The 19,003-nt window shown below is 27.3% G+C and overlaps 1 protein-coding gene across 1 annotated transcript; it reads left to right on the top strand.

Moving 5' to 3' along the window:
- The first annotated feature begins 4,115 nt into the window (after nucleotides 1–4,115).
- Nucleotides 4,116–7,513, top strand: LOC109817486 (alcohol acyltransferase 9). Its single transcript, XM_083063845.1, has 2 exons — nucleotides 4,116–4,714; nucleotides 6,420–7,513. Exons 1-2 carry the CDS (start codon nucleotides 4,268–4,270, stop codon nucleotides 7,293–7,295), a joined length of 1,323 nt encoding a protein of 440 aa, XP_082919971.1. The 5' UTR covers nucleotides 4,116–4,267; the 3' UTR covers nucleotides 7,296–7,513.
- The last annotated feature ends 11,490 nt before the right edge of the window (nucleotides 7,514–19,003 follow it).

Genomic DNA, 19,003 nt, shown 5'->3' with positions numbered 1-19,003 from the left:
CCAGCACCCCTACTCAGCACCTACAACACCAAGAGTTTGAGAATTCTGAGACTAAGGCAAAGAAAGTGGGAAAGAGAGAGTAAGAAGAAATGGTATGTTGAGAGGGAGGGGGAAGAAGGAGGGGAGCGGGTCTCACAATAATAACACTACAAGAAATTCTTAAATTAACTAGAGAAAAACAATAGCTAATTCATACCTAATTTTTAGCAAAAAGAATTGGCTACAAAATTACTATAAAGTCGGTGGTTACATGAAAATAAGTAGTTAATACGTATTTAGTAGGTAGTAACAAATTTATCATATATAAAAAAAAATTACACCATAACAAAAATAAAATAATAATGTAGCAGTTAGCTACAGCGACAAGCTTTAAATAATTAAAAAATAAATAAAGTCACGCTGTGGCCAAAACGACAACATAACATCAGTATAAGAAAAAAATAAAAAAAGAAATCGTGATATATGCACCTCCTTTTTTCTATAATACACCTCTTTTTTTTTAAAAAAAATAATTAAATTTTAAAATATTCTTAATTTTTTTATTTTAAATTTTAAATTTTAAATTTTACATCCATAATATTTAATTTAGTACTTTTTTTTTACATATCTTTCATCTTTTTATTTTTTATTTTTACATGCACCCTCTACCTTTCTTTCACTACACCTATTTTGGTAGCATGTGAAAACTAAAAGAGAAAAAAAAAAGTGTGTGAAAAAGGGTACTTACCAGAGTCAAATCCTTCACCGGCAAAGAGCCTTTCTTATACTAGTTATGGTGGGGCTAGTCCCTTTTTTCTATTCAAAATGACTGTAAAAGTATATTCATATTACTCTTGGTGACATTGAGCGGAAAGAGACTTTGGGAAGAAGAGGGGTGTGGGGTGTGGGGGTGCGGGGAAGGGAGGTGCGGAGAAAAGAGGTGTAAATTTAGAAATTTAATTTTTTTTTTAAAAGGTAATTTAGACATTTTATATATATTTTTTTAAAAAAGGGTGTGTTTATACGAGAGTGGAGGTGTGTTTAACATCTGCCAAAAAGAAATAGTCAAGTTGTGGTCACTAACAAGTATCAACATAGCAAAAAAAAAAAAAATTGAAAGAAGGGTCCAGTTGTGACTACTAGTAACACGGCAAAAATAAAAGAATAAAATATAAGTTTCGCTATGGCCCAAAAAAAAGAAGAAGAAACAAAAAAGGTTCTTCTGTGACCATTAGCAGCACAATTAAAAAAAAAAAAATACAAGTCTCACTGTGACCCAAAGCCAAAAAGAAAACAAAAAAGTTAAAAAAATATAAATATTTGAGGAGACACGACAACGTGTAATCGATGATAATACTGTATATATGATCGATCACGATAATAACGTTGTAAGTGTTATTACGATAACATTACGAGTACAACTACGATGATGACACTGCATTAGCGATCACGATGACAATGCTGCACTAATTTATTTATTAATATATTTTAAGACTAAAACTAATAATTGAGACACATTTTTTACTGCTTCATGCTACAATGAGTCTCATTTAATTTTCATATATAATAACCTCAGACCGGTCAAACGCTCGTTTGTTGACTTGTATCGCTGATAGCACACACAATTGAGACAACCTGGCACTTGATGAAGTCCCCAAAACCCCCCAAAGAAAAGAAGAAAACAATTATAGAGAAATTTACTATTATTATTATTGTTTTTTTCTTAATTTTCTCTCTTATATCTGATTCTGGATAATTATTATGTTTTTTTAAAAATGGTGGTATATGATGATGTATAATGTATGGTGAACTGGGGCACTGTGTTTCTGGTCTGCGACTGTGCATCATGTGATTCTTCTCTTTTACAATTTCCATGCACAGAGGGCACAGCGGTTTCCCAAAACTTCTAAGCGAAAGACAGCAAAGGAATGAACAACGCCTGGATTGAATTATAGCCGACATTAAAAATAATAAAAATATAAATATGTATTTCATTAATTAAAATTTATTAAAAAAATATATAATTATGTTTATCTCAGTAACTTTATATCTTACTTGATGTGTTAAAAAAATATAATAGATAATATATTGTTAACACTCTTCTTATAGACATTTGAGATTTTGTTCAACTTCCAAAAATTACTGTTTAAATTATTAAATTTTAACGAATTAATTGTTGAAATTAAAGTTTTTAATGTATAAATCAAGTTTAATTTTTTTTAAAAAATTTAAAAATTATTTAATATTTTATTTTATTTATTTAGACGGATAATCATAAAAAATAATTTATATATTGATTTGAATTAATAAACGAAGAAGTAAATAGTTTTAAAATTTTTAAAAATTTGTAGACTTGATATATGCATTAATACTACAAGAAAAATGCTAATTTTCGACGGAAACAAGTAAAATCTGTCAAAAATTGAGAATTTTTTATAGATTTTCGACGGATCTAAATTCATTGGAAAAAGTGGCGTAAAAAAAAAATCTGTTAGAAATATCCGTCGGTAATTTTCGACGGATTTTTCCGTCAAAAAATTATCTGTTGAAAATTTTTTGTTTAATAATAGCCCTCATATTTGGCCTCTCAAGGTTCTATTCCACAACATTTCACTTTTTAGCGTGTTTTATCCTTACTTGCACAATTTTTGGGAAACTTCCCATAAGGTCACCCATCCCTTCATTACTCCAGGTCAAGCACGCTTAACTGTAAAGTTCTAATGAGATAAGCTACCGAAATGTATATGCATGTTGTCAGTATAATTTGTACAAATTAATTCATTTAAGTCATCCTCAACTATACAATCTCATACTTGTACTATAATAATAATATATAATAATTTTATATTATGAATAACAATAATATATAATGATTTTATATTATGAATAATAATAATAATAATAATATATTTAATTATTCTTTATTTATATGTACTTACTTTTATAATTAACAATCTACTTATTTCTATTTAAAATTATAATTTAAATTATTTAATTTTATATTTTATAATGATAATATAATTTATAAAATTATAAATATTTATTTATTACATACTTATAAATTAAATTTTAACATTTTAAATAAATTATAGATAATTTAATATATTTATTTATCTTAAATCAAATATATAAAATTAAAAAAATGTATTTATCCTTGTTTTATTTTCTAATTATCAACCGTTAATAAAATACTAACTTAAAATCTTATCTAATTATATCATAATATTTTCATATCAAATTTAAAACTAGATATTAGTTATACAAAAATATTAAGATCATATAGTAAATTGTCAATAATTAATATTTTTTTATATAATTTAAAATAATTAATGTTTTAATTATATTGTTAATTAGAAAATAATTTATTTCAAAGCTAATTAATTTTTTATATATTAATTATTAGTAAAATTTAATAACTTTTTAATTTAACAATTGGATCGATGAAATTCAACAAACATCATGAGTTATTAAGCGAAATAACTTTACCATAAGTTATTTGTAAGAAATTTTTGACAAATTTTTTCGTCGAAAATTTTTCGTCGGAAAATTATATTTTCTGACGGATTTATATTCGTCGGAAATTTGTATTTTTCTTGTAGTGTAAAATTTTTAAATTTTACAATTAGATAATTAAAATTTGATGTAAAACATAAGTTATTGAACGAAGTAAGTTTAAGTGGATTTATTCCTACAATAAATATTCCTCATTATATATATATATATATATTCCAAATTAACCTAATTTTGTTTGGAATTGAATAATTATTAACCTAATTTTATATAACCTGATTTTGTTTGGAATTGAAAAAAAAATGTAAAATCCAAAGAAATCAAACCCTATTAAAGATTCAAAGATATAGAAACTAATTAGTACGTGGAGATCACTTTAGAATACTGATCACAACTTGTTTAATAGTACCAACAACTTGTTGGATTTAACGGCCTCAAGTGTTTGGCGATTGACATAGACATATGTGGAGATCACCAAGTGTCGGGTGAATGAATAATGGCATGTCTCATGAGCACGCCACTCCTTGTCCTTGGCCTTTTGCAGAAGAAGTTGTAGTGTTGCCTTTCCATTTTTGTCTAACCAATTAAAGCAATTAGAATATATTCTATATATGCAAATGCAATTAATAGTTAAACAGGGCACACATATATAATTAATTTACCTTACCCTCCCTCCCTTTCCTATATAAAAGGAATCTCATGGTGTAGCCCCTCTAACCATATTATATCCAAACCCTCAAATTAATCATCAATTCAAGTCCCACAAATTAAAAAAAATATGTCAAAATCTATGGAACTCCCAGATTGTGTATACCCTAAGCCAGCATTTAGCATTATCCCTCCATGTGCTCCAACACCAAAGCATTCTCTCTACCTATCTAACCTTGACAACCAAAAGTTCCTCAGATTCTCCATCAAGTATGTGTACCTCTTCAAGAAATGTGTGAGCTTGGATGTGTTGAAGTCTTCTCTTTCAAGAGTTTTGGTGGATTACTACCCCTTGGCTGGGAGGTTGAGGAGGAGCAGCAGCATTGTTTGTGAGGATGATGATCACAAGCTTGAGGTGGATTGCAATGGACAAGGTGCTTTCTTTGCTGAGGCTTCCATGGATGCCACTGCTCAAGAGTTACTTGAACTTTGCAAGCTTCCAAATGATTCGTGGAGGAAGCTCTTGTACAAGGTTGAAGCTCAGAGTTTTTTGGATGTTCCTCCTCTTGTAATCCAGGTAATCAAGATCATGTCCATCTCCACATACCAAAAATTATTAGATAGTTCAAAATCATTTCATCCTAACTAATTTTTATCTAACACGTAATCTTACAAGATAGATTCCAACTTACAAAAATATGTAAAGTATCACATTATTATTCTATCACAAATTATCATGTATGATATATTGATATTTAAAAAAAAACAATTAAAAAATTATGCTAACAATAATATTTGATTGATTGAAATTTTCTCAATTATGTCTTGTAGATCATATAATAATTTATTCTGCATGTAACTAAACATTCTATTAAATGCTGTCATTCAATTTTCTTTCTTTCCTTCAGTTTTCCTGTGCCTTATTTTAATTATATAACTTTCTAATTCGTCAATTTATTTATATTGAGATGTTATATTTTAATTAATATGTGATGTTATAAACTATCAAAATATTAAGAATATAATACGAAGCCATATTCATATGTTTTTATGTGCCAAATAGATGAACATGGTATAATCAACAACATTATAATGGAATTTGATACTTGGCGATCACATTGTTTTAATTAACCTTGAATTTGGGGGAGAAGATAGGTAACAATGTAACATAAAAGTTGACAAAGTGCATTTTCTGCATTTTAAAACGAAAAAGCAAAGTGCTAATCCCTCGTTAGTTGATACTTTCAGAAAGCATGGTTAGTGGTGACATCTAGGGACAGGGTGCTTTCAGTCATTGGCCCGGGGTTTCCTTACCCTTTTCCCTACAAATTTAAATTATAAAAAAAAAAAATTCTATAATGACCTGAAATTTTCATTATTTTATTAGTTACTTTTATTAATAATTAAATGAGTTTTTGTTTAATAAAGTTTTCTTTCATATGTATCTTGAACAAATTATTCAACAAGTATCAAAGTTCGATTTTTGATAGAAATAATTATTGATAACACTTTATTTATCTCTCCAACAAGTCAAATTAATCTAAAACAAAATTTATGACTGGTATAATATATATATATCCAAACTCACCTTCTATTTAAAAAATTGAGAGTAATATTTTTTATAACTATATTATCATAATATATTTATCAATTTTGTCAATGATTAATTTTTGTTAGAGGTCTATGTGAGATCTCACCTTTCAACTATTTTTTTTTATCTATAAAATCTGAATCTAATACATTGTTTGATAAGACTAAACCTATTACAACTAAAATTAATGACATATTAGTTTAAATTACACTAACACTATGTGAGATAAAAAATCATAATTATTGATTAATATTTATTGAAAATTACATATTTTGTAAATCAAGAAGATAAATTTATTCTCTACCAAAAAAAAGAGAAGAAAATTATTAAATGAAATATGAAATTCACAAAATTTATATATTTTAATAACAAAGGTATTAAAAAGACAGTGATATTAAAAATATCGCTATCATGTATCATCTTAAGTTTTTATATAATTTTTTTTTTAAAAAAAATATTAAAGCAACATCTTTTATAAGTATTTTTTAAATAATTAATAAAAATTAGCGTAATGATTAAAAAAACGAGTAAAATCTTAAGAATATTAGTATAATTTACTCAAATTGATATGATAGAAAATAAAAAAATTAATTTAACATAAATATAGTTTCCTTCTTTTAATAATTTAATATATTTAAGATGGTTTATTTATTTATTTAATACTTTTATGTTGAGTTTTGACTTGTTTCAGGTGACGAGACTCGGATGCGGAGGGATGATCCTGTGCACGGCAATCAACCACTGCCTATGCGACGGCATCGGCACGTCCCAGTTTCTCAAAGCTTGGGCCCACCTCACCCAACACCCCAACGCGGAACTCACAACCCCACCCATCCACACGCGCCACGTGTTGAAGCTTCGAGACCCTCCCCAGGTGCACCTCACCCACCCGCAATACACCCGAATAAACCCCACGCAAGTGGACCTCCACGCGCTAATGTTCTCGCAGCCGCTCGTGCCCACGTCATTCACCTTCGGACCCTCCCAAGTCCTCCGCCTCAAGAACCGCTACGAGCCGTCACCGAAGCGCGTGACGACCTTCGAAGCCGTGGCGGCGCACACGTGGCGCGCGTGGGTGAAGTCACTGAACCCGTGCCCCACGCTGACGGTGAAGCTCCTCTTCTCCGTGAACGTCAGGGAGAAAATGAAGCTCCCCGAAGGGTACTACGGGAACGGGTTCGTGCTAGCGTGCGCCGAGAGCGTCGTGAGGGACCTGGTGGCGGCCGACAACCTGCGACACGGTTTGGAAATGGTGCAACGCGCTAAGGCGCGTTTGGACGAGGGGCGCGTGTGGTCGATGGTTGATTTGTTGGAGGACGAAACGGTGGGCATCGATTTGTCATCGAGTTTCGTTATTTCGCAGTGGTCGAGGTTAGGGTTAGAGGAGGTGGATTTTGGAGAAGGGAAAGCGTTGCATGTGGGTCCTTTGACGAGTAGTTTTTATTGCTTGATTTTGCCTATCGTCGGAGACCCTCATGCGGTGAGAGTGCTCGTGTCGGTGCCGGAGACTGTCGCCGACACTTTTCGCTATCACATGGCGCTGCAAGAGAGTTTGGCGACTTATTAAGGATGAAAATGGTGGTCATAACTCATAAGTGGTCACACTAATGGGAACCATATGCAACAACGTGGGTTAATGTCCAGGAAAATATTGTCACAAACTCTATTAATATCCTAATATTATTTTATAATGAATAAAATTTAGACAAATAATGGCTACTCAATATAATTAATGAGTTAATTATCAATACATTATTAACAACATTAAAGTTGTTTATTTTATTATTATTTTATTAAAAATAACTGACATGATATTATTAAAAAATATGATTGATAGTTAGTGTAAAAAAACTTTATTTAACTTATAATTAATTATAGAAAAGAGAGGAAAAATAATTTCCTCAATTTGTACCTATAATATTCAATCTATCTCTGAATTTTTTAATTTCATAATTGTATTACTTTAGTTTTATAAAATTTGTAATGTTCGTCTCATTCGTGTTAATGTTTCATCATTATATCTAAAAATGTGAGTGAACACATTGTTGATATATTTATATAATATAATATATTTCATATCTAAATATGAATTAATTAAAAAATATTATTTATTATCAATTGTAATGTGTATATATCATGAAAATTGATATTATTATTTCTTGTTCTAATTATAAGTAACAAATTAATTTTTTTTAGCTATAATTATAAGTAACAAACATTAGTTTTTAAGGTTATTTTTTATCAATTTTTTTTTGATATTATTAATTTATTGTTAATTCTATATCCCATGTATTTATTTATATCTAACATTAAATACAACAATCATTTAACGTAAAGAGTGTATTATTGTAAAATAAATTAAAGGTAACATATATATATATTTTTTATTATATTTTAATTTTTTTTTCCACAAACATCTTTCTTAAAGATAAAATAGAAAACAAAATATATATAAGAATATGATTGTCTACTCTATTAATAATAACTACTCACTTATTTTGTAACTACATTTGATTTTTATTTTTGTTTAAGATTATATTTTAATCTTAACTAACTATACATATTTTACTTGATTTATATTGTAATCCCTATTATTTCTATATTTTATTTTGTATTATTTTTTTAAAAAATTATCCATTTGTATATATAATTTATCTTTATTATATATAAAGGAAATCTCTACTTGCCTTTCATTTTTATATAAACCTTTTTGTCTTATATATATATATTTTTTTTTCTTTTTTTTTTCATTTTTTCTAAAATTAAAAGGTAACTTCTCACAAAAATATTTTTTGTGTTTTCTAATGCAAAAACAAGATAATATAATATAATATTTATTTATTTATTTATTTTATTTTTCAATTGAGGCACGAAATAAATCTTTTTCTACTAATAATTATAACATATATAATATTAAATATCAATTAATAAAGTACATAGCAATCTATTATATAATAATAATAATTTATATAGTAATATATATATATATATATAAATAATATTATATAATATAAAATTTACATTTAATTATTTTACTTTATATATAATTGTAATAGTTTTGATACTTTAAATTTAAAGTATATTATTAAATAAAATATTAAAATAAAAAATATCATTTAAATTTATTTTTTAAAAAAATATATATTAATATATAATTTTAAAAATATTTTATCTTATTCTAACTTCATATCCTAACCATTAAATAGACCCAAAATCTTATCCCAAATTTGTATCATATACATGAATTTTGAAATTAAGCCGGAATCTATAAGGGGTTTCTAGTTTTCCTCGTAGATCAGAACATGTTTAGTTACATTTCTTTTTATAAACAATTTTAACAAATGACATTTATTCGAAGCACAAGGTGTGCTTAAAATAAGATCTATGTAGTTTGATACAATTGAATGTAGAACCAAAAAGATGTTTTGTCCAAATAAAGTATATCCCAAACGTGAAGTCAAAAACGCATGTTTAGTTACCAAAGAAAAAAGTTGAAATAATAAAAATGAAATCTAACTGGTGGCTCCATATAATTTATTAAAAGGGTTTAATAATTATATATGGACAACATAAAATAATTTTACATAATTTTACATTATCATCCTATCACAATTAACTTGTTCTTTCATTTTAACACTGTATATATTAGGAATAGATTTTTACTATTTTCTATACACCGTATATTGGTTGTTAGTTAGTTTTTATTTTCTGTTTCTAATCCTTTTATAAATAGTTAAACTCTTGTGTATTTTCAGTTGGGTTGATCAAATGAGCAAATAAAGAAATCTTTCACAATTTTCTATTTTTGTCATTTTTCTCCTAAACACTAGTATAATATCAAAGCTATCTTAGATCATTAAAAAAAGGACTACCTATCATTTATCTACGTACCAAACTTAATAATATTGAATGTGAAGAGGTGTATTGGAAAAAATTCAAGTCTCACATCGACTAAATATAAGATAATTAAATAATATATAAGTGAAAAATAACCCTAACCTTACAAGTCAGTTGTGTATGATTGACTTAAACTCAAATTCACTATTCTAAGATGGTATCATGGTCATTTTTAATTTAATCAGCCATCTTTAATTGTTTCTCAATTCTCATATATACAGTCAATAGTCAATTTGTCATCTAGTTAGGAGAAAAGTATTGATAGAGGATGAAAGGGTTTATATGCGTAGAACAAGATTGGTCACAAAACAAAATGCGTGATAATGATTTGTTGTAGGCAACATATAGCTAAAAGGAATAATAGCATGTGTGTGCTTCCTCTCATGACTCAAGTAGAAACACACACATCGCTTTCGGACATTTATATATGCAAGTCTGCAGAAACTTGAACGTGTCTTGTCATTGTATATGCTTCAATGCACATGATCTAGAAATAAACGTTAGCGGTGACATTGAGGCCAAAATGAAAAGATTCGAAAGTACATGTACATCAAATAATTCAAACTATATGTTTTCAAATTAATAATCGAATGGCTTGTATTGTTCACTATCCTATGTTTTATCAACCCCACCCCCCAAAAATATAATTAAACTTTTGCATCCTATACGTTCTGATACATAAAATCATGCATTATGCAATCATGTTGTCGCAAATAAAGAACGATAACTCATAGCAGATAAAGATCTATATGGTCCAGCACTGAGTGATGAGTGGTTTTCTTATCATCATTTGTTTGTTGATATATATGTCGTGGTTTATATTTCTCAATGTAATCTTCGCATATTCCAAAGTTGGATTTTATTCAATCTCATCATCTTTTCTCTATAATAGGTTGCAATTCCTTCTAGCTAGCTATACCAAGCACCAGAAATATATCGTCCGGTTCCAGCTGTAATTGCTGTTTTGCTCATTGCATTATATCTATTATTTGCTTCAACTCTATTAAAATTTTATTCTTTACGTTTTTAAAAGGTGCCTCAATGTTAAGTAAAAAAATATTTACAAAATATCATTTCACAATAAGAAAATTGTCATATAATAATACAAATTTTATAATGATATAATACGTGTTACTAAATTTTTTTTTTATCCATGTAATAAATATAATATATGTTGATATATTGTTTAAAAGTGTAGGTATAAATTATATTGACACATAAAATATGTTATTAAATTTTATTTAAAATCAATATATACTAAAATTATATGTAACTATATGTCAAATAAATATATATCTACATATATTGTACCTATAATAACACTTTTAGTATGTCTCTATATATAAAATTTCTTGTAGTATCTCAATGTGTTAAAGAAAAAAAATGTTTATAAATTATTTTACTGCCATAGGAATCAACATGAGAGAAAAAAGTTATATTTCTTTATCAAATAAAAGATAAAAAAGGAAATTAAAATGTCTACAAACTACCATTAATCTCATGTTCTAAACTGTGAAACTTTTGGTTGATGAAAACATCAATATCTCTTGTGAACATGCAGATGCATTAGAATTTCAATTATGTGTTTGTCCTCAAAAGAAAGAATAAACCATCAAGTGTAGTCCATCAATTATTATCTTTTTTTCATCTTTTTTCTTTTTACCGATGTTTTAAAATATTGTTCTAGATTAATCTGTCTCAATTGAAAGGTACCTAAACCCTAAACCCTAAAACATGATTAAGAACTATTTTTGTAAAAGATTAAATTCAAACATTAATTATTCAAATAATTCAACTTTATATTCAATATATTAACCACTTGTATATAATTTATGCATATCTTAATTTTGCAATTCGCAATTTTAGACCTATTTATCATTTTTTTGGAGCCTCGGCCCATAAGAGAATGGCTTCTAATATATAAACCATTGACTGACCTAAAAGACTTGACTTTTGAATGGTGTAGTTTATCTCTAGGTTGTCATCAGGAAGTTTCTTGTGAGAATGCTGTTATATAATACAAAACAAAATTTTTCGAAAGATTTTTAAGCAATCAGATGACATTACAAGAATTACGATGGGATAAAAACACATGAGAGGGGAAAAAAAACAAATGTTTTAAAAAAGTGACGCGTACTATTCGTAAAGTTTCCTGCAAAAGAGTTTCATACTCTTTTAACATTTTCCTTCATGTAAACAAAACATCTTTTATCTTAAATAATTTAAAAAATAATGAAATTATATAAGTACTCCCTAAAGTGATGAAAAGCTATCATATTCGTCTCCGCATTGATATATTTTAATAATATTGAGGGACTAATTTCAAAGTTTTCAACATTTTAGAGATTATATATAGCATTTCTTTTACTTTTAAGGATTACTTATGTAATTTTATTACTTTCCAGACTATTTTGGAGGTAGAGAGCAATATTTTAGAAACCAAATTGTAAGTTTTTATTTTTTATTTTTTTAACTATGATATATAAGTATGAAATATTTACTGAAATATTCTGGCTAATTCTTGGTAAGGACCGTGAATGTAAACAAAATAAATATTTCTTTCTCAACATAATTTATTCTGAGATTACACAAAGTGGGTATGCCAAATTTGTTAGTTTATTGCAAAAAGAAAAAATGATCCTATGAATAAAGAATAAAAAATATATAAATCAAGATGTAGTGACGAATCTAAAAATTAATTTTTTAAAAGGATAAAAATTAATAACCATCATATACATAAAAAAACAAAACATAAATGTCAAAAAAAATTATTAGTACTTTCAATATATATATACCTATTATAAAGGGAATTGATTTTGTAATCATCTTTTTTGTTTCCATTTTTGTATTGGATATTATTACTTTTAAAGTTAATAAAATTTCTTCTTTCAAAATTTTTTAAAAAATAAATATATAGAAATAAGGAAATGTCTATTTTTCTATCCCTATAAATGGGTTCTTTGGGTCGTGAGTTTGTTTGGTGGTCTCTTTTATTTAATATATAACGGATTCAACATCACAAATAAATTACTCTCTCTGCATCTATTTGAGCTCTCTTCTGTTGCGCCTCTTTGGTCGCATCTCTTTTGTCTGCTTCTTGTCTCTTTAATGTAAGTAGAAAAACACAAAGGAGTCGGAAAAACATGGACAATTGGAAGTAGAACTTTCATAAATATATTATTTTTACTTCTCTGATTCTCGTATAAAATAAAGAGTGTAAAATATAATATTTTAAATATATAATAATAATTTATTTAAAGTAAGAGAATGTATATATCTACCTTCACTATAACGTAAGTTGATTATAGTTTGTCGGTCTGAGTGTTTGAATCAATTCATCTGCTGAATGCTGCTGGAGTGAAAAATGAAGACACAATCTTCAAATCTTGTTATAATTAATAGCCACAAGAGTCGAGACATATGCATATACATAATGAAGCCTATGCCAAATAGTAGAGGAATATGATATAGAACAGATCATATAGGCTGGATTCAGCATCCGAATCACCGATCCACTCCAATTTTGCTTTCATTTGACGTGATCAAATACTTTGCACTTCCCTCATATATTTGTTTCTAAATCAAAGTGAGTGAACAAATACAAACACACATTTAGTGTATGTTTGGTTTACAATTTAGTGTATGTTTGATAATTAATAGTTTAGTACATTCGGATGTATAAATTCTCATTTACAATAGTCTAAAAATCTATTTTAGTCCCTTATAATAATTATTTGTTTCAATTTAGTCTCACTTTTATTTTTTGTCTCAATTTGGTCCCTCATAAGTTAATTGGTTTCAATTTGGGACTTCCGTCCAAATTATTTAAATGGAGTTAACTGTTGGCCATGTAGATGCATACGTGGATATCACGTGGACGCCAAATTTTGTAAAAACACCTGGAACCAGAACGGGCCGTTCTGGATGCACTCTTGGTGTGTTAATTTTGCATCTGAAACGGGCCGTTCTAGATGCAAAATGAACACACCCCCAGTACACCAACGGTCCGTTCTGAAACCAGAACGGGCCGTTCTGGATTCAGAACAGCCCGTTCCAAGACTGAGAATAGAATATTCTTTATTAATTTTATTAAAAAATATAATAATTTTGAAAAATATTTTTGTATGGTAAAAATTTTAAAATTATTTATTTTTATAAAATACAATTGTCTTATAAATAGAGTAATAACTTTTTCTTTTTCTCTTTCTGTCTGAAGAAATATTTAAGTGTCACTTTATAATTTTTTGCAATTTATTTAAAATTAGAGGAATAAAATGATAAAAATTAATAGGATAAATATAATAAAATTATTAATTTATTTTCTTTTAGTGTCTTCCAAATTTTTACATTCATTTAAAACAAAAATATTTTATATGTTAATTTGAATTAATTTAACGAAGTATTATATGATTTTTAATTTTTTAAAATTTTTTATAAATTTGATCTATACATGAAATTTTTTTTAATTTAACAATTAAATTCTTAAAAATTTGATATAGAACATTAATTCTTAAATAGAATAAATCTATCAAGACTTACTCTTGAAGTAAGTAAATTTTTTCTTCATTAAAAATAAAGATAATTTTACTAAAAAATAAAAAACAATTAAACAATAAAATAAAATATAAAAAAATATTAATATATTTATTATATTAGATATAACAATATAATTAAAATATAATTAATAATATATATTTTATAAAATTATTAATATTTTATATATAAAAAAAAATTTAGTGGGGTAAGTGCTCCCACTATGATTAACTTAGATCTGTCCCTACATATGGTTGTGGTGAAATGTTAGTCCTGTGTATCCTTTTCCTTTACTTCAGGTTCTACCTCTTCAAGAACAGGTTGTTGTTGTTGGGGTACATCGTTAATGACTTCAAGAAAAAATACTATGTCATTTCATCATTTACTGTATAGTGTCAATTTGGTAGTAAGTGGTTCACTCCAGTTTGAAATGAAATAAAATCTGCTATCATTGTCTTTAGTAATACATTGCATTGTCCTTAATAATACACTGTATAGCCTAACTGATTAGCAATTGAAGTTATCAACTTCCATTGACAATATTACCACGTGTTTGAAATGCTTTGTACCTTGAGTCTTTTTCCTTCGCTGATTCACAACCGTGAACTATAATCATTGATCGTTTATGCTTAGCAGTCTGGAACCAGAACGGCCCGTTCTGGTTTCACTTTTAGCGTGTAAATTTTGCACCTGGAACGGGCCGTTCCGGATGCAAAATTAACACACCAAAAGTGTAACCAGAACGGTCCGTTCTGGTTTCAGAACGGGCCGTTCTAGTTTCAGGTGTTTTAAAAAAAAGTGGCATCCACCTATGTATCTACGTGGCATCCACGTGGCCACACAGTTAACTCCGTTTAAATAATTTGGACGGAAGTCCCAAATTGAAACCAATTAATTTATTAGGGACCAAATTGAGACTAATTAATTTATTAGGAACCAAATTGAGACCAAAAATAAAAATGAGACTAAATTAAAAGAAACAATTATTATAAAGGATCAAAATAGATTTTTAGTCATTACAATAATGCAAACGGGCTTCCAAATACACTTTTAATAGTTAATTTTCTCTATTCTTTTTCCACCTTTTCAAAATATTTAAGTAGTAACCTTTGGAACAGAACTTTGCCCTATTGGTAAAGATTAGACTAAAGTTCATTATTGACACCCTAGCTCATAGCGTGAATCAAGTTTTGGAATATAAAAGCTAACTAGTAGCTTCTAAAATCTAAAATTACATTGGAAAGGTGAAACCTACGTGGTTTTTAGAGTTGTGTTGTCACTGCTTTGAACGGGCCTATAAAGAAAACAAACTTAGCTCTGTCCATTGTTTTGCATGGATATGGGCCTTTATTCTTCTCCCTCGTTTGGGTCTTCAATTCGTTCATCGTTAGGGTAAAATTCAGTAACCTTATATATATACCTGCTTACATTATTTTCTGATTAATTAATAATCACTTAATATCCTCTGTGTAAAAATGTTTTAAATAAAAATAAAAATATTTAATAATTTAAACATATATCACCGAGCGTGTAAATCACCTGACCACACCTTTGATAGAATCTCGGTATTTGTTTTCTTCTTTTATTATTATAGTGCGTGATTTTATATTGTTGAAGGATTTTGATTTTATTGGAATACTGGATTATACAATTGAATTTAATTAGTGTACTTATTTTTTAATTTTCACTTAATTATACTTTTACCTTCCGTCCACTAAAAAGGTTGATATTTAGTGACATATTAAAATTGTCACTACAATTAAAGATCCCGTACCGTATATGTTTATTAGATATTAACCCACGGATACTCGATGTCGATTCGTTCATTATGAAAGACATATAACAACAATTATTTAACTGTTATTATAAGATTTTTAACTGTCACTATAGTCTTTGACTATTACTATAGAATTTTAATTATAGCATTATTAGTTATTTGTAATTTAGTTCAATGAGGTTACCTATTTAGGTTATTAAAATTTATTGACTTATAACTATGACTTTTAGTCATATATAAAAGTAGTTATTGATAATATATATATATATATATATATATATATATATATATATATATATATATATATATATATAAAATAAAATAAAAAAGAGTTGTTCATTCGGAAATCATTTGTCATTTTAATATTTTTAATTAATTATACTTTTACCTTTTAATATTACATAAGTTTTAGTTAATATTGGTATTAATATATTTTTATTTTTATTTTTATGAAATTTAATATCATTTCAATTTGAGTTTAAATTTAATCCTTGATCTATATAATTAATTATTTGGCTTGTATAACATATTGTGTTACATCATAATACAAAGAACTACATGATGTTGACATATCAATGATCTTCACACTAAAAAACACAATGATTGAAATGTTCAAAAAATGATCCAAATTTTTTTTATTTTTCATTCTAAAAGTAATTATAGGCCAGGGAAGTATGTAAATTATTGTTGCACTTTAAAATTCTCCACTCTACGATAGCTCTCATCCTGTGCAGTGTAACCCTGCTTCTTATTTTTTTACAAGCAGAAGTTAATGGTACATCAGAATAGAGAGAAAAGCTAGACATCAAGCTAATGTAAGTACGTGTCATTTTTTTTGTGGTCATGATGTGACGAGTTTAAACATAAGAGAAATTCTCAAAATGGATGGTGAAAGCCATAATTAACTCATCAAATTTCGTATCCTGCATTTAAACCACAACACCAACATTAGTTTTACTATTGATAATGAGTGTGTTTGAAAAATCATTTAAGGAGTTTAATAAAATAATGTTTGTTTGGTATGTAAATTTATACAAATTTGTTTTAAGAATTTATAACTTATTCTCAGAAGTTATTTAAAGTAATTTATAACTTATAAGCTTTTAACTTTTATTTTTATATATTTATTAATTTATTTCAAAAAAATTTTTTTTTTACCCATTTTAATTTAAAATTATTATGTCTATCTTATCATTCTCTAACTTTCATTATAATTAAAAATCACATTGTCAGTTAAGTTGTAAACAAACCTTACCAAATACATTGAATTTAGTCAATTAATTTATATGTTTTTAGCTTTTTAGCTTTGACCTTATAACTTGTAACTTTTAGTCAGCTTAAATGTTAATTTTACTAAATATACACCCAACATATGTTTCTAATCAACATATATTTTTCTGTGACATTTTCACTTAATAAGATCTTAGTCATTCAACAAAAATATTGAGTTACTTTAATTTTATTATAAAGTGTTGAAGTCCAAACAAAGTTTCATATTATAAGAACAAGATGAGATATAACACCCTAATTTTCAAAAATCAAATAAATAAGAGATATGATACATTAGGAAATACTTAAATGAGTTTTATTAAATAAGAAGGGATTTTTTAGATAAAAAATTATATGGCATGCTTTTATTTTGGGTTATATTTTCTCTATTATGAAAACTAAAAAATGTTTTTATTGTTAGGTTTGGGTTCTAAAGCCCAAACCTTGGGTCTATTTAGGGAAGAGTATTATAAGGGGTTATCCTATGACCCTTAATTTAAGGTTTTTTTTTACCTTCTACTCTAAACTTAGAAATGTAGGAAAAGAACCTCAAGGCAAAAGGAGAAAACCACCGTAGAACACCATTGCCATCATCGAAGTTTTATCGGGGGGTAAGGGAGAAGTAAGTTGTATCGCTCATAGGTGTGAGATAATTGTGAATAGCAAGATTAGCCTTCATAGCTTTTATTTGGCTCTCTATCTCTTTGAAAAGGGCCATGAGAACCCCTAAATTCTTGCATTTTGTGTGATAGTTTTCTATTTGGATTAAATTGCTTATTCTTATTTTGTAATATTTTTTTTGTGCATTTTAGTTGTGATGAGTTGATTTCAGTTCCATTAAGAACCCTTAGGTTATTATGAGATCTTTAAGAATTCCCAATTTCATAGAGCACTAATAAAGATTAAGAATTCCTAATGTGTAAATAGGCCTCCCCACTCTTTGAGCACCCCTGGAATGCCTAGCCCCTACTGTACAATCCTTGGACAAATGATCCATCTGGGTACATGTGAAACCAATTATTATTGGGTGAATTGTATTTTGTGGCAGTCAAAAGCAGTCTCAAATAACAAGGTTAAAATTGTTTACCAATGTCCCATTGGTCAGATCATAACAGATTGATGTTAACTTCGACGATTAAAACCAATTATTTTTATATTATAAGGATTAAAAATATCACTTTTAAATTTGAAGAATAAAAAATAAAATTTACTTAAATTTAGCAGACTAAAAAAGTATTTAAGTATAAAATATATCATGAGATCTAACTTTTTTAATAAGGGAAATATGTCTGGTAATAAAGACTAAAATTTAAAAGGCTATTACTTAAAATGCATGTTATGATTAATATGTTTTGGTACCTCCCATGAGTTTGACCAATAGGATGTGACTACCTGTCCACCTTTGTCACATTAATTATAAAAGAAATTTTTTAAAAATTACTCTAATCAACACCTAGAGGTTTATGTGCAAATTTATATATATATATATATATATATATATATATATATAATTTATATTATTATTATGTAAGGATAAATTTTTTTTACCCCAAGTTATTTAATTACAAGTTGGGTCATGATTTTTTTCATGTGTCATTTTTTCATAGGCCATCTTCAACCATTTTCTATTGACGAAGAAACCCTTTTTGAAGAAACCTAAACAGAATCCAACAGCCTTGAGTAGTGTTATGTTTGTGTTGGAACTTCCTTACTATATATTCACCGACTTGCAAAAGATAAAGGCACACTACAATGCACACATTCATTCATGTCTTCACTAATTGTGAAAATTCTAAAAA

This window comes from Cajanus cajan, chromosome 9, assembly GCF_000230855.2.
Source record: "Cajanus cajan strain Asha chromosome 9, NIPB_CcT2T_4, whole genome shotgun sequence".
NCBI classification, from domain to species: Eukaryota; Viridiplantae; Streptophyta; class Magnoliopsida; order Fabales; family Fabaceae; genus Cajanus; species Cajanus cajan.
This window is presented reverse-complemented; position numbering and strand designations above follow the sequence as displayed.

Excerpts from the sequence above, each read along its gene's own strand:
- LOC109817486 (XM_083063845.1), top strand. The coding sequence starts at position 4,268 with ATGTCAAAATCTATGGAACTCCCAGATTGTGTATACCCTAAGCCAGCA. Across the intron at positions 4,715-6,419 it reads TTCCTCCTCTTGTAATCCAG|GTGACGAGACTCGGATGCGG; the intron begins GTAATCAAGATC and ends GACTTGTTTCAG.